Source organism: Tribolium madens, unplaced genomic scaffold, assembly GCF_015345945.1.
Source record: "Tribolium madens isolate multiple individuals breed KSU strain unplaced genomic scaffold, Tmad_KSU_1.1 Scaffold_96;HRSCAF=242;Tcas5.2_LG5, whole genome shotgun sequence".
NCBI classification, from domain to species: Eukaryota; Metazoa; Arthropoda; class Insecta; order Coleoptera; family Tenebrionidae; genus Tribolium; species Tribolium madens.
This window is the reverse complement of record NW_025401068.1, coordinates 10,537,802-10,553,780: the sequence shown is the minus strand read 5'-3', so window position 1 is coordinate 10,553,780 and position 15,979 is coordinate 10,537,802. Positions and strand designations below refer to the sequence as shown.

The window sequence follows — 15,979 nt, the reverse complement described above, 5'->3', positions numbered from 1 at the left end:
AAACCAACTTGTTGATTAAAACATTAAATACGCTTAAAAAATCAATAATAAAGCCATTATTACTAGTCGTTTAATTTATTCGCTATTCGATTCGAATTGAGGTATAATCCGGTTTTTAGAGATATTTTTATACAAATATTATTTAGAGAAACTGTTATTTTCCAAGTCGTTGTTTTGCACCGCTTTTTGAAAACAGCTGAAGTCGAATTTTCTTTCTCTGTAAGTTAGTTTGTCCTGATTTTTTTATATGCAGAGTGGTCCAAATTTCATCTGCCAATTCTTTAGAATCAACATATTTTTTTTTGTTTTCCTCAAAATATACGTCAACAATTAAACAATTTTTGATATACAGGGTGTTATTGTTACATTTTTATCAAGTTTTTTCTTTACCAAAATAAATTTACAGACAAGTATTTTATCAAGGGTAATACGCTAATAGTTTTAATAAAAGATTAATCTCATAAAACTATTTTGTCCACATCATTATGTATATTTTCTAATTTTATATTTTTACAGAAGTCTTTTAATTATTTTGAAACAATAGAAAAATGACAAACTTTATTTTTATAATTTGATGAGTTTATTGAAAAAAAATACATCCTAGCGACGGTTTCCTGAACTCCTACCTAATTTTTTTTGAATCATACAGTATAAAAATCGAATATTTATTCTTTTAACAAAGATATCTCATCATATTTTTTTATTTTCCGTAGTTTTTGTCCAAATTCTCATTTCATAAACTGTTATATTGGCTATTTGACCAAGTTTTGGGCTCAATTCTTGGGTTACCTCCTTTTTCTTTGATTCTGGCTCTTGTTCGGCGCGTCCTCGCCCATCCAGAGCGCCTCCTGTGCCTCCCGCAGGAACTCCGTATTAGCATAATGATTGCTCTGTCCGGCACCTATTTTTTCTTTAAATTTTCACACACACACACTGACACACACCCACTGAAAATCTCACTGTCACTCTTGCGGGTGTACTGACGGTAATAATAAGCCGGCGTTGTACCTATGGCACACTCTCTTCGTTTCACAATGGTCGTATTAATTAAATTTTATAACGTTTTCTTCTGTGCGCTTTCTGCTCCGAGGAGTATATGGAGTAACGGTGCGAGCGAGATGGCGGCGGCGGCGGTATATTTGTATGTGGATGGTTTTTATTTAATTAGAAATGTATGTGTGATAACGGTTTGTTTCTTCTTCATTTCGACTAATTAGTTAATGATGGGAGAAGGAGCGACTGTTGCGGGGAATAACGATGTCATGTAAGGATTTCTGTGACAATAGAACATCATCTAACAGTAGATTATTCATTTAGGTGCCAAACACTGTCTAGATAATGGAATAAGTAACGCGAAACGGGAATAATTTAGCGAAATTTTTGATAATTTGACTAGTTCCTCCCTCGAGATAATTTTATAAAAATCGTCGCTCCCTTGACTGAAATCGGATTAAAATAAAAATTTTCCCGACGTCGAATTACCTTCCGTTTGTAGCAAAGCGTCGAGTTTGCTTAAGCTTGAGGTCATTATTTTTTTCAACTTAACACAAGTTTTTAGCTACTTAACAATTATAAAACATCAGGCGTAGTAAATGCTTTGGACCAAGTATTGAGTTACCAAGTTTCGAGTATCGATTTCGAGATACGATCATGGAATTTTGCCGCATAGATGTGTGTTGCAGTGGGGCAAAATCCTGATTTTTTTTAATTGACAGTTTAGTCAATATTTTGCAATATTCCGGTTGTGGGTCCAGAATAAAAGTTTTGCTTTTATTCCGATTCGATTTTCTCTTTTATGACACACGTGTCGCAGAGGCTGTTTCAGATTTTCGAAAGTTTGGGATTATTTTATTATTTATTAGTTTTAATATCGAATTATGCATGCGATTCGACACACTTGCTCGACGGTCATACTCTAGTAATTTTTTTAAAGATGATACATTCACTCAAATTCTAAATTAGCTCCTGATCAGTTTTTTTTCTCCCCTTGGTGCGCTACTGGACAAATTAAGGATCCTCCTAAAGCGGAACACACTTTGATTTAATATCCTTTGAGTATCGTTAGCTTTTAATGTCCGAGACACTTTGTTCCAGTTTCGAATTAAATGATTTTTGCTTGCTTGGTCAACAAAAGGACGAATTAATGCCACTGTGACGTTTTTCAAGCGAATTTATTGCTTTAGGGCGAAAATATTTATTCTAGAGGGATGGAAATCAAAGCAGAGGGAGGTTTGATTACAAGCCGGCCGAAATAAAATTAAAATTAAATTAAATATTGTAAATTGTTGTTGAATGAATAAGATATACCTAATATTATTAAGATCGCCTCCGAAATTTCTTGGTTTTTGTTACCTGGAATTTGCAATTAATAACAATAAAAATATATTATTGTATATTATTGTGATATACAAAAGAAAGGGAAACAATAATAAAAAAATGCAGAAAAAGTTTCGAGATAAGTAATTAAAATGTAATTACGTAAATTAGTAGCGAAAGGACGTAAGATGATAAACATAAGCATACGAATAACCTTAGAACTTTGAAAGACATTGCAAAACAAAACTTTGAGAACTTAAAAAAAAAAAGTAGTAAGAAAAAAGTTTATGAAAATATAACGTAAATTATTATAAACCTAGAAAGAATCTAAAAAATCTTGCCTAATTTTCCTTAGATGTAGACTTACAAGAATGTTGGAACTTGGGATCTAATGATCGATTTATAAATAATAAGAATGTTTACAGTGTTTTTCTTTTGGTTTTCCTCTTTTGTCAAATGTATTTTACTATTTCATTTAATATACAGGGTGTTTCACATAATTTTACGAGGCCTGCGCCTGTAAGATGCAAAAAATAATACATATTCCGATACGAACTCGATTACCAATTTTGAAAAATTCGATAATCTTCTCTAGTTTGTTCACCCTTTGAAAAATTACAACGTTTTTAGTTAGTTGGTGATGAAGATATGTAAACTAGAATCGTATTCATGCCGTCTCTTGATAGAACAAATGATAATTTTTTCTGAAAAACTGCAGTTTATGACTATTAATGAAACAGTGATTAGTTTGACAATTACTGTCATGGGTTTCCAAAAATTAAATAATTAAAAGTGAATTTTTTGTATCTAGTATTTTGTGATTTTTGTATATTTGGGTGCGTACATTAGGCGCAAGCCTCGTAAAGTTATGTGAAACACCCTGTATTAATGTCAAAGCGACGTAGGTGGGAAATAGTTTTGAGAAATAGTGAAATACATTTGACAAAAGAGGAAAATCAAAAGAAAAACACTGTATTGTGATACAACAAAAAAAAAAGAAAAGTGAAAGACCAATAACAAAGAAAAACGAGAAATAAAATATAATGTAAATGAAATCAACTTTAGGACTTAAAAACATATGTCAAAACAAAAACTTAAGAGTTTTGTAAATGTAAAAAAAATGTAGTTAAAAAAGAATCTAAAAAAGCATGTAAATCTAAAAAATGTAGGTACAACATAAGAACGCAGATGTAAGATCATGCAAATATAATACGTAAACTATCACAAACCTAGAAAGAATCTAAAAAGTCTTTCTTAACTTTTCTTTAGAACGTAAACGTAAGAATATAGGGGCGTCAGAACTAAATCTAATGGTCAATTTACTCAATAGAATTTAACTAATTCCTTAACTTTTCATTATTATTATTAATCGCGAATCAAAATTGTAATCAAATTTTCTATAAATCGGCCTTTAGATTTTAACGTACACGTAATAACGCAGCATTCTAAAAACGTAAGAATCATAGAATTAATAACTTATAGAGAGAAACGTGAAAAATTTGAAATAAGCACATTAGAAATGTAAGAATACTTCTAAGCGTAACGTAAGAACGTGATAATTTAATAAGAATAAAATTTTTGTCGTAACTATAATCAAACTTAAAAAAATAAGCAAAACGTAAATAATTCAAGGATTTAGACGTAAACTAAATTCAAAACGTAAGAGTATAAGCAAAAAGGTTAGTTATTTAAGAAATTTACGTTACTTATCGTAAAGTAATGTAAACGCAGAACATATTTATAAAGTTAGATAAAGAAGAAAATTTTTGATGGGGTGTGTCTGAATTTTTTTTTTGTTCAATTTTGCGTCATTTTTAAACACCAAAACTTAATTTGGCTAACTGCCTCTTTGATCGTATCTCTTGCGATTATAATAATTAGAAGCTAATTCATATGTGGAACGCAACAATTCGTGTCGAATTTCTCTCCTGCAAATCCATTCGGAACTTTTAATTATCCCCAACGTCGGACTAATGAGCTTACATACGTAAGCTCCTGTTCGGAAATTAAGCTCCAACTCTAATTATGCTTAATTTGATTTCTTTGCAGACGTAACGATAGAATATCACCGCGGCTTGCCCCAAATCACCGTGCCACTTCCCAGCAGAAGGGAACGATGTAGGTTTACGCTGAAGCCGATCTCGAACACAGTCGGCGATTTCCTCGAGATGCTGAAAAAGGAGGATCGAGGTATCGATCGAGTGGTGTGCAAAAGCACAGATGGGACAAGGATAGCGTCCTCCACGACCATCGAGACTTTATTACAGGACGATTTTAAATTACTCATCAACGATAATGCCTACAACGTGGATTCGCCTAAGCAGGAACGGCTGACTACCGAAGAGGTTCAAGGGTAAGTTTATCTCCCTGAATTTTCTCGAATTGTTTGTAAAATTCCTGTTGCAGGTTAAGCGACTTGAAAGCGCTAGTGAGTCGACTTTATGAAGCTTTAAACGTACGAGACCACCAATTGCAGAAAGAAGTCGAATTGACGACGCAATTGGAGACACTCCAGCAGGAAATACTGCCTCTGGAGGAGGTAATTACAATACGCTTTCACGCAAATTCGAGTTTCAACATCTGTCATTTGCAATTAATTCGGAAATCGGTCAATTACCAACGCTGTGTTAATTAAAGTGAAGTATTTTCGTATAAAAACGCATTTGCTTTCGTTCTTTGTCGTCGGTTTCCACACGGTTGCATTTTAAAAATTGCACCGGCGACAGGGAAAGTAAACATAGACAAAGAATACACGAAAGCTGGATTTTCTGACCTATTTTCTCGGCCACAAACGCACGAAATGTGCTGCTATTTATGGAAATCGATCGTGAAAATTTGCAATTTGGGTTGATGTATTCATTATTATTGTCTTTGACGGGAGTGGAACGGCTCCTCTGGGACCGAGTCCGGGACTTGGGGGTAAATTCGTGCACCTTGACCAACTTATCCCGAGTAACAAATTATAGAGTGAACGGAAATCGAAGAATTGGGCGAAAGCTCCGGTTTTGTAACGAGTGAAGGGGCTGTTCCGGGTAATTTATTACAATTTACTGAGAGCTTTTGCGGTTTGTAGATTAGGGGTTTCAAAGGAACAGCATGTGTACATTTCAAACTTGGGCTAATTAAGTACTAAGCTACTAGGGAACAAAAAGCTTCGCTTCAAGAGCTGTCAGTGCTATAAAAAGGCCGAAACCACAGAAAAATTCACGTTCTACTAAAAGCATACTTAATTTTTTTGAAAAATAATTATTAAAAAATGATTTTTATGGGTTTTACAGAATTCCTTTTATGTCACATAACATAAAAAAGTAAGATAGAAATAAATAAAAAAACATGTACTTACTCGTCTTATTTTCGATGTTTTTTCGCAACAAATTCGCGCTTCATGATATTGATGTTTGCTTATACAGGGTGTTTGAGGATTGCGAGCAAATATTTTAACCACTAATAGGACTCGTCAAAAGAAACAACTTTCGTTATTCCAACTTTTAGCGAAAGCACGTCATTTCTGAGTTAAAATTAAAAATAAATTGAGGCTGAAAACCCGTCCCCGCCTATGTCTTAATACGATGTTTACAATCATTCATAAGAAAAAACTTTGGAACGTAAACAGCGTAAAGACAAAAAAATTATCGCTACATTATGGTAGATCATTGTCTATGTTAGTGGGTCAATACTTGCTATTATAAAAAATTGCTCGAAATGTGGTCACTTTTTGTACTCTTCGGGCTAGGGAAGCTTGCGTTCGCACACACAGCCCTCCGAAGGTATAAATTTGAGCTGCGTACACTAATTCACTAATTGTTTCATGTGAACCCCCCAAAAACACACGTATTTAAATCTGGTGATCGCGGTGGTCATTGGCGACCAATCCATTTCTAGGGAAAATGATTGTTCAATCCATTGGTGACGACTTTGGCATAATCTGATGGAGCTCCACTTGTAAATACCGCATGTGTCGCCAAGGGCAGGTCCTCCACCAGATCGGACAACACATTTTCCAAAAAATCCAGATAAACGGCACTAGTTAAACGTTGAGGTAATATGTGGGGTCCAATTTGGTGATTTTCAATGATGCTGCCCAAACATTTAGTGAAAATCGGTCTTGGAAGTGCGATGTCTGTACACTAGTTAATTTGGCGTTTGAGTAGTTGGCCATAATGACTTGATTGACAATTTGATTTCAAATCGATGTGCACAATTCAACAGAAAGCGCATTACTGACTAACTAAACTGACACGTGTAAACAAGTGATAATTTTTTTGGATAAAAAGTTTCCTTTTTTCTGTATAAAAACTTTCACGGTCAACATTTAATGCAATTTATTTTCATTGATATTTTTACTTCCAACTAACAAGGACAGACACACTGACCGGCTCGTGAAAATCATAGGGGGGAAATTGCAAAAATAAAATTTGAGTATGGAATTTGTTTGGTCTTCAATTCGACTTTTCATAACAAATTCTCTTAGTGGTTAAAATATTTGCTCACAATCCACAAACACCTTGTATTTTGTTCTTTCTGCGAAGATTATCTAATTCGCCTTTTGTTTCTAAGCAGAAAAAGCTGGAGCTGGAGCAGGTGGCGAACAGACGCAGCAACTGGATGGCATGGGCCGGCTTGGGGCTAATGTCGGTCCAGTTCGGTATTTTGGCCCGTTTGACGTGGTGGGAGTACTCGTGGGATATTATGGAACCCGTCACTTATTTCGTGACGTACGGCACTGCCATGGCCGCTTACGCCTATTTCGTACTGACTCGCGAGGTAAATACGATGTTTTTTTTTAACTATTTCTAAAAATTTGTTTCAGGAATACATGTTAAACGATGTTAGAGACAGACAGCAACTGCTTGTGCTTCACAAAAAAGCCAAAAAGACTGGTTTCGATGTTAATCAATACAACGTTCTCAAAGACCAAATAGCTAAACTAGAATTAGATTTAAAAAGGTTGAGGGATCCTCTGAAATTGAGGCTGCCGCCGAAAGCCAAGGAGGAGAAGAAGGCAGAAGAGGAGAAGGCGAAAGAATGATGCGTGGGATGTTATTTATTGAATGTAGGGTAGTGAGATGCCATTGCAGTATAAGGGTTGAGGACTGTTACGAAGCTCAATTTTTGTTATTTATTAAGGACTAATGCATGTTTTCGGCTGTATATATGTACATTTGTTGTTTAGTACAAGGGCGGAGGGCCAAGTGGCCCTGTATGTATTTTTTACCAATATAGATATTTATTTTTTTATTTTATTTCTTTGTGCGACTTTGCCTCTCCGCGCCCCTAGTTGGCACTTGTGATACTTTTACACAAAGACGACTAATTTGCGATATTTCCAACCAAAGTTTATTTTTTTAGCTTGTATGTATATACAGTTGACGTTGACCGCTACCACCATCAGGGATTTTAGTACCTCTCTCCCAATGCTTCTCTTCTAACAGCGAATTTTGACAAAACTAAGCACAAATCCGTCCTGTTTAGGATGTAGTCGTTCTTCTTAGTATTTTGAACACCATCCGCTTAATTACGTTTAACTTCCCTTTAATTATTATGGTGCTAGGCTATGTTAATGCACTCGCGATTGTAATTGCACACTTTTTGCTGTGATTTGGTAATCCAACGAGATACAATCATTTTTGCATGTTTCGAAGCTTTAATCTTTGACATTTTTTCAAGTTTGTAAATATAGATGAGCTTAATTGTTGACTTTTGCACCTCCGCAGTGCCAAAGTGAGGTGAATTTTGTAAATCTTATCCAGTTATTGAGATTTTTGACTTCCACTTGGAGACCTCTATTATCCTACTAGTGTATAGTTCATGGTTTTATACTCGCGCCAGCCATATTTACTTAAGTATAGCCTTCGTTTGTTGGTTTGTTTACAATCTCAAGACTAGTGTGATTCATTTTATTATTGTGACGTTTGTACATATTCAAATCTTTTAATTGTAATGACATTACGAAATATACAATTGTTGCCAAATCTTGCTTCACTTACCCCACTCTCCCCAACAAAACACACAATTTTAGCAAAAGCCTTTTTTAAAAAAAAAAGTAAAAAAACATGAAAATATAAAGCGAAATCAAGGCTTCTTCTGCCTTCTCTCTGTCATAACAACCCCATTTTGATCTATAATATCGACTCTCTTCAAAACCAACAAGTCGTCATCATCATCATCACTAACTTCAATAATCTCCGTCTTCCTTCCACTTCTGGCCACTACATTTTCTTTCCGCTTCCACGGCCTTTGAAGCTTTGGCACATCTTCAATTTTCTTCTCATTAACTTCAACAATCTTCTTCTTCATTCCTCTCTTCTTTGGTACTTCCCCAATAAGTGTGTTATTCATTATAACGTCATTTACAGTCACTACACTTCCTTTTGTCTTCTTCGACTCGTCAACAATCTTTTTCTTCCTTCCTCTCTTCCTTGGAAATTCTTCAAGAAGTATGTTTTTCTTCCGGATAACCTCATTTACAGTCACTACACCTCCTTTTGTCTTCTTCGACTCAACAATATTTCTCTTCCTTCCTCTCTTCCTTGGAAATTCTTCAAGAAGTATGTTTCTCTTCCGGATAACCTCATTTACAGTCACAACACTTCCTTTTGTTTTCACCTCCCTCTTATCTTCACTTTTCATCTTCAACTCTTTAACTTCAACAATCTTTTTCTTCCTTCCTCTCTTCTTTGGTAATTCTTCAAAAAGTATGTTACTCTTCCGGATAACCTCATTTACAGCCACTACACTTTTTTTCGTCTTCGTCTTCCACTCATCTCCACTTTTCTCCTCCAATTGTTCAAGTTCAACGATCTTTTTTTTCCTTCCTCTCTTCTTCTTTGGTACTTCCCCACTTTCTTTTATCTTCTGTGTCCACTCGTCTTCAATTTTCTTCACGGGACTCGAATTTGCTTCCTTCGACCAACTCTGTATCATCTCTAAGCCTTCTTTGATCAGTTTCAAAGCTTGTTCCGGTTTAGCTAACTTAGCGTGTAAATCATTCTTCCGACTAGCCGGCTCTTTTTCTGTTATTTCTCGAACTTCTTTATTCACTTGCGAAATGACTTCACTAATAGTAGGCAAAACATCGGTATTGTAGATAACATCATGGATCTGATCTTCAAAAGAGTCCAATTCTTCGTCTTTAATATCAATACACTCTTCCTTTATAGTTTCAGGTAGGAAATAATCACTGGAAGAAGGACAGTAGATAACGTTTTTCTGATAATCCCTAACTTCATTAGTCAATTTTGCTACTGATCGTTTCAACATTTTAATACTCTTCTCATCAATCTTAATCAGAGTTTTGTAGAATGAATAACACGACGTTTTTCTTCGTTCTTTTCGTGTAAAACCCAAAAATTTCCCTTGATCATACTCCAACGGTACTTCTTCACACCGACTCACTAGATTCTCTTTCTTGCCACGATTGAGAATTTTATTAATGTCGACAGGTGTGACAGCACACGCGGGTTCAATTTCAAGGTCTTTAGTCATTCTTGTCACCGCAGGTTCAATTTCAAGGTGTTTAGTCAATCTTGGTACTTCTTCTGTTGGTACTGCAGGTTCCAGAGGTGTCTCCTCATCCACTTCAATCATTTGATTCGGATCGTTTGAAGCAACCAAGACCTCAGAACTATTTTTCACAGGATATAAAAGATAAATGATAGGTGGTTCCGGTCGAGGTTCATTTTCCTTTAGTTCGATGTTTGCAACAGCTGTCGCAGCCTCGACAATTTCTGCTAGAGTTTCAACAGGGTCAAATGTCTTCCTAGGCGGTTTACGTTTAGTTTGTGTCCGTGATAAGATTCTTGCTTTAAAATGAGTTTTTTCTCGTGTTTCACTTATCATTTGATGAGGTGATGCGTTATCCATCGGGTTTGAGACGGAAGCTTGCAAAGTAGTGATCGGCAAATTAGGGCTTAAGTTTATTTTCTTGACACTTTTCTTAACCAATGATGATGTTTTTATTGGTTTGACCAAATTATCAGAAGTGCAACCTTGTTTTAAAGGTGAATTAGGGATTAAGTTTATTTCCTTGGCCATTCTTTCAACCACCGGTGACATTTTTATTGGTGTATTATCTAAAGTCGAAGTAGTTAAATTCGTGGGCTTAATTTGGGTATTAACTGTATCTTGATTTATCTCCTTGACAGCTGGTGAGCTTTGTTTGACTTTATGCAGTAGTTGGGCAGGTCCAGGGTAAGTTTGGGGCAGTTTTAAAAAGGGCGGAGCATCCGTTGGATTATTACAATTTTTGGTATTTTTGTTTAATTCAGAAAAAAAATTAGAAAACCGTTGTTTCTTTTGTGGTTCTTCCATAAAAACATCGCCGTTATCGTTGCCTACAACGATTTCTCGGGCTGGTAATGGCACACCATCAGCTCTTTTTAAATACCGACTAGGCAACATTTCCTGCGAGCTTTGATGCGATCTTCGCCCTTTGTACGTTTTTACGAAAGGGGGGCCTGAATCTTCTTTAACAAACGGTAAATCTGGTGGTGAGACAAAATAAGAAACCTCCACACCTGTAGGACTTTTTGTACTTGGTGTCAAAAGTGTATTTTCCAGAATGCAAATCTTTTTATTTGCAGTATTACCAACCACAGTCTGCTGATTTGGGTTGTCTAAAACCACAGTCTGACTTTGGGGCTCTGCATCATCCGTTAAATCAATAAAGTCGCCGTGAAGCAAATTATTGATTGTGGTTTTTATTGGAGAATTGTTAATTGACAGGTTTTCCATTTCTTTACTAAACCTAAAAATGGAAATAATCATTTTTAAAACCATGAGTAGCTATTTTCTAACCTTAAAAGCAACAAACCGCTATTTTATAACCTTAAAAACAAGAAACGATCACAGTGCCATACAAATGTCGGTACAACAGAAATCTGTAAAAAACAAAAATCCAATTATTGAAGCAAAACGGAAGTTTTTTTTATCGAATTACCTCATTTCGAGACTCCCAAAAGTGGCAAATTAAAAATAGAAGCTTATTGAATTAGTGTTTGGGAATAAACCTAACAATTTTCTGCCAGAAATTGGAACCATTTTATTATTTCTGCATACCTACCTGAAAAAAATAATGTTGATTGAAAAAACACACTTGAGTAATTTACCATTCAATCTAATCCAAAAAAATCTAAAACCATGATTGTATTTTTAGGATAAAAACCATATATATAATACATATATGATAAAAACAAAGCTTAAGAGGTTATGTCATGTCATTTGTTCAGTTTTTTTGTGTTACAGTGTGGCCAACCTTTAGGAAATTCTGTTTTGTAAAAATATAAAAATATTCAGAATTTTAATTATTTTAATAAATTCGATTACATAAGCATCTGATTTGGGTACATTTTATTTATTTTGCGTGGATTTTATCTCCCGGTGGAAAGTGAGGTTATGTGATTTAAGCCACCTTGATGACCCTGATCGAGTACGTTTCCGCCCTTTCCGATAACCCCTATTTTGGGGCCGGTTTCGGCTTGTTCGGGCTGGGGGCCGGGGCGGCTCTCCTCCGCAAAGGTCTCCAAGGCTCGCTCATCCTCTTCCGACGCCACTACATGATCACTTTGGAGGTCCCCTGCCGCGACAAGTCCTACCAATGGCTCCTACAGTGGATGACCGAGAAGGGGGCCCGCTCGACGCAACATCTGAGCGTGGAGACCAGCTTTGAGCAAAAAGAAACGGGCCACGTGAAGACCAAATACGACTTTATTCCCAGTATAGGTACGCATTTTTTCCGGTATGTATGCCTTTGTGATTGAATTCGTCGTAAGGGGGCTGTCGGCAGGTATGGACCGACATGGATTCGCGTCGAGCGCACCCGGGAACAACACACGCTGGATTTGCACATGGGGGTCCCGTGGGAGACGGTCACGTTGACAGCCTTCGGGAGGGACAAGTCCATCTATTTTAACATTTTAGAAGAAGGTAAAGAGGCAAGGGGAACAGCCAGATTTTGGGGTGATTTGAGCCGGAGTTGAAATTCCCCGGAACGAAGAGTTTTGAGGGCGGGCTGAGGGTTTTCAGTTGTTCTGAAGTAAAAAAGTCGAGGATTTCAGGCCTGAACTTGGCGACTAAGCCCGTGTCAAGGCCTCTAAGAGCCGCCGCTTGCAACGACCGAATTTCTGTTTTTGATAACGCAAAAATTATCATTCCAATGTGAGTGATGACATTTTCCGACCAACTCTGCGGTATTCCATAAGCTTGAACCGCATGGTCATGGAAGATTCTTAACTGACTTTCGCTACACGTGAATAAATTTGAAAAGACGCTCGAATTGATTTTTTTGAACTCGGTTTGCGGGATTGTTGATAATTCCTCCTCCGGGAATCCGCATATGAGGCCCGAATATTTATTAATGAAGTCTGCGTTCGAGAGAATTTTTTTATTCCATTTCAATCGCAGCGAATTAGCAATTACCGCAATCTGGGGACGCGAAAAATCCCGAATTTGGCCTAAAATCTCAATAATTTTCCAATCACTTGTGTTTAACTTTGATAAATCACCTTCGGGGATTGCGGGCAATAGATAAACGACTTTCTCTAAGTCGTCACTTGTTAAATTTTCGGGGTCTTTGTCACCCTTAAACACGTCCCAAATAACAGCTTTCTGATATTTCGTCAATTTTAATTTACTCAAAACGTTCATTGACCTGAGAATTGCCTCTCGTGGGTTTTCGATTTTGTAAATCTGGAAGTTTTTTTTAATAGAGACTAATTAGGACCCTTTCCTCACCTCACTGACATCCCTGTTCAATAAAATCTCTAGCAAACCCCCATTCTGGACCCCAATGAGCCCCAAAACCGCACAAATGACAATCATCATGACCATAGAATATACTCAATATAGAAAATCAAGTAACACAGTTTTTCTGTCATTCGTTTCTGGCGCCATGTTTTGAACTAAAATTGGCGGCAAATTTAAATGCTTTCTTATAAATAAAATCGGTTAAATATGATCTGCGACAGATTAGAAAATTTGATGACAGGAAAACTGTATGTTCTTCATTTTCTATAATGAGTATATTCTATGGCTATACTTCTTGATCAACCCTGATCATGAAAATTCGTTTTTGGTTTGGTAGCTAGACAGATGGCGCTGCGGCAGCATGAAGGCAAAACCATCATGTACACAGCGATGGGTAGCGAATGGCGCCCCTTGGGGCACCCCCGACGCCGGCGCCCCATCTCCTCTGTAATTCTCGACGAAAACCTAGGTGAAAAAATCTTAAGCGACTGTAAAGAATTCATTTCCAACCCTTCATGGTACACTGAACGGGGAATCCCCTATCGGCGAGGTACGACATCACATGACCACAATTCGTCTTTTGATTGGTTAACATTCTAGGTTATTTGTTACACGGGCCGCCCGGTTGCGGCAAATCCTCGTATATTACGGCCCTGGCTGGCGAGTTGGGTTTCTCAATTTGTGTGTTAAACTTGTCGGAAAGGGGGCTGTCGGATGACCGACTGAATCACCTGTTGAGTGTGGCCCCCCAACAGAGCATCATCTTATTGGAGGACATCGACGCTGCTTTTATATCACGCGAGGACACGCCTCAGCAAAAATCCGCCTACGAGGGCCTCACGAGGGTCACCTTCAGTGGGCTTTTGAACTGTCTCGACGGGGTGGCCAGTACCGAAGCCCGGATTGTTTTTATGACAACTAATTATCTCGAACGGCTGGACCCGGCCCTGATTCGGCCCGGTCGCGTCGATATGAAAGAGTACATCGGTTGGTGTTCCCCCTACCAGGTCGAGCAAATGTTCCTTCGATTTTACAATGGCGAAGATGCCCGAAGACAAGCGACGGAATTCGCCGAAAAGGTGGCCGCGTTCGGAAAAAATGTCAGTCCGGCCCAGATTCAGGGATTTTTCATGTTTCACAAACAATCGCAACCCGAAGAGGTTATAAGAAATTGTAAATTAATTTGGGAATTGTAGTTTTAGACGTTTATTTTTTCGGTTTTTTTCCGGATCCACTTCCTTTCTTCCCTTTTCCTTTTTTGCGTTTGAAGGGCCCGAGCCCTTTGCGAAACATCACGCCGCGCCACCAGGCCTGGATTCGGGTCGCCGCCCTCGTCTGCCGCTGGAGCTCCTCGGCCTCTCTCTGCATCTGCAGTTTGTGGGCTTTGTATTTGTCCATCTCTTCTTGGCGCGAATTGTACTAAAAAAAATAGTACATCAAAATACTGGCTAATGCGAGCCGCATAGCGGCGAGTTGAGGAACAAACGACTGCGCTTTATTTAGGGAATTTTGCGTCATCTGCTGGTGACACGTAATAGTGTTACCCTAGTCATAAAAAATTCAACTTGAACTGCCATTTGTCATTCTTGTGATTCTCAGGATTTTTATTGAAAGCAATTTACCTCCAACGACATTGTCGCCAACATTGAAAACGTAAAATTCCCTAGGCTATTAACGCACCCAAACGAGGGCTTTAATAGCGTTATTTACCTCTTCCAGTAATTTTAAATAATTGTCTTTCTGCTGTTCCAAGTCAATTTTTTTCTTTTCGACTGCCTTTTCGAGTTCTTCCATATCCACGTCATATTTTTCCATCCATTTGGTGATTTCCTCCTGAAACTCGGAGAGAGACATTTCCAAAAAACTGAACATGTCCTCGTGAATGACAATTTCTTTTTCAATTTCTGCATTCATATTTTCGGCCATTTTGATTAGTTTTTGTTCTTGTCGATTTAGAATACTTGTATTTTGCTCTTGACGTGATTTCTGCCACTCTTTGAGGTAATTTAGTTTAACTCCACTTTCAATAATGTCGTCCTAAAATCTCAACGAGTAAAAATGCACATAAAACAATGAAAACCAACGTTTAATTGATCTTTAAAATTGCCCAACTCTTCAGTTACATCTTGCAGTTCTCTGTTGAGTTCTTTCTTCTCTAAATCGAGGTACGTTCTCAGTTTCTTCACTTCGTGAAGATTAAACATCTTCGAGGTGAGTAAAGTGTGTTCCTCTTGCCGTGTCAGATTATCCTCGTTCAAAATTTTGATAAAATCGTCAAAATAGAAGCTTTTTTGCAAGTCAATAATGACCGATTTGAGGACATTCTCAAGCCACGACAAGTCTTTCTGAAACTTCCTATAGTTGAGAAACTCCTCACTTGGGTGCAAAATGACCCCAATCTCGCGCTCCGCATTGTGGTACTTCTCGTCGAGTGGCACATATTCGAGATTCGTGGGCACTCGGGGCATTTTATTAATCGTTCGAAAAAAGGCGATTTTCTGGTAACACATTTGGAGCATGACTGTGGTCACGACGGCCAAAACCCGACTCAAACTCTTAATTTGGAAGTCCTCATCAGGGAAGTGGGTTTGGTGGCGGAGTCGTTCATTGACGTTGTCAATTTCGGGCTCCGAATGTTCGGAGGCTAAGTCCAAATCGAGGCTTTCTTCGCTTTCGTCGTCTTGGGTGAGGCCGAATTGGACTTGGCGGGGGTTGCTGTCTGAGCCGGAACTGGAGCCTGGAATTCGGGGGTGGAGGTCGTGTGGGGGCGAGGATGCACTTACCTTTACTGGAGCCTCCCATTTTGCGAAGGGGGTTCACATTGGAGGAATTTCTACAGCCCGGGCTGGTTTGGTCGCACTTTAGGATTGGAGGAGAAAGGAGGGAAGTAGGTACATACACGGGATTGTCACTGGGACGT

The 15,979-nt window shown here is 37.8% G+C and overlaps 6 protein-coding genes across 9 annotated transcripts in view; 2 read left to right on the top strand and 4 right to left on the bottom strand.

Moving 5' to 3' along the window:
* Positions 1 to 988, bottom strand: part of LOC123013737 (protein javelin) — a 9,717-nt gene extending 8,729 nt beyond the window's left edge. The window contains exon 1 of the mRNA XM_044412479.1: positions 790 to 988. Coding sequence (XP_044268414.1) covers positions 790 to 836 — 47 coding nt within the window. The 5' untranslated portion in view covers positions 837 to 988. The remainder of the gene's footprint in view (positions 1 to 789) is intronic.
* The window catches only part of LOC123013742 (calcium uniporter protein, mitochondrial), a 23,135-nt gene extending 14,847 nt beyond the window's left edge, over positions 1 to 8,288 (top strand). Inside the window, exons 3-6 of one of the 2 annotated variants that reach the window (XM_044412485.1) lie at positions 4,366 to 4,669; positions 4,723 to 4,855; positions 6,877 to 7,080; positions 7,127 to 8,288. In XM_044412485.1, coding sequence (XP_044268420.1) covers positions 4,366 to 4,669; positions 4,723 to 4,855; positions 6,877 to 7,080; positions 7,127 to 7,345 — 860 coding nt within the window. In that variant the 3' untranslated portion in view covers positions 7,346 to 8,288. Of the gene's footprint in view, positions 1 to 4,365; positions 4,670 to 4,722; positions 4,856 to 6,873; positions 7,081 to 7,126 lie in introns of both variants that reach the window. The other variant, XM_044412483.1, reaches the window with a different exon arrangement.
* Positions 8,203 to 11,530, bottom strand: LOC123013738. Its single transcript, XM_044412480.1, has 5 exons — positions 11,494 to 11,530; positions 11,424 to 11,446; positions 11,255 to 11,377; positions 11,113 to 11,195; positions 8,203 to 11,062 (listed from the first exon to the last, which is right to left on the bottom strand). Exon 5 carries the CDS (start codon positions 11,047 to 11,049, stop codon positions 8,389 to 8,391), a length of 2,661 nt encoding a protein of 886 aa, XP_044268415.1. The 5' UTR covers positions 11,050 to 11,062; positions 11,113 to 11,195; positions 11,255 to 11,377; positions 11,424 to 11,446; positions 11,494 to 11,530; the 3' UTR covers positions 8,203 to 8,388.
* Positions 11,438 to 14,266, top strand: LOC123013740 (mitochondrial chaperone BCS1). The gene is made up of 4 exons (XM_044412481.1): positions 11,438 to 12,052; positions 12,101 to 12,240; positions 13,397 to 13,609; positions 13,660 to 14,266. The coding sequence occupies exons 1-4, from the start codon at positions 11,730 to 11,732 to the stop codon at positions 14,253 to 14,255; spliced, it is 1,272 nt and encodes a 423-aa protein (XP_044268416.1). The 5' UTR covers positions 11,438 to 11,729; the 3' UTR covers positions 14,256 to 14,266.
* LOC123013743 lies at positions 11,613 to 13,395 on the bottom strand. 3 transcript variants are annotated; one of them, XM_044412488.1, is made up of 3 exons: positions 13,048 to 13,388; positions 12,819 to 13,002; positions 11,613 to 12,767 (listed from the first exon to the last, which is right to left on the bottom strand). In XM_044412488.1, the coding sequence occupies exons 1-3, from the start codon at positions 13,141 to 13,143 to the stop codon at positions 12,223 to 12,225; spliced, it is 825 nt and encodes a 274-aa protein (XP_044268423.1). In that variant the 5' UTR covers positions 13,144 to 13,388; the 3' UTR covers positions 11,613 to 12,222. The 3 variants fall into 3 exon arrangements, with proteins under 3 accessions (XP_044268423.1, XP_044268422.1, XP_044268421.1); XM_044412487.1 differs by having other exon boundaries at positions 11,613 to 13,002; positions 13,057 to 13,395; XM_044412486.1 differs by having other exon boundaries at positions 11,613 to 13,002; positions 13,048 to 13,390.
* Positions 14,257 to 15,979, bottom strand: LOC123013741 (dynein regulatory complex protein 9-like). The gene is made up of 4 exons (XM_044412482.1): positions 15,843 to 15,979; positions 15,144 to 15,796; positions 14,770 to 15,096; positions 14,257 to 14,478 (listed from the first exon to the last, which is right to left on the bottom strand). The coding sequence occupies exons 1-4, from the start codon at positions 15,859 to 15,861 to the stop codon at positions 14,266 to 14,268; spliced, it is 1,212 nt and encodes a 403-aa protein (XP_044268417.1). The 5' UTR covers positions 15,862 to 15,979; the 3' UTR covers positions 14,257 to 14,265.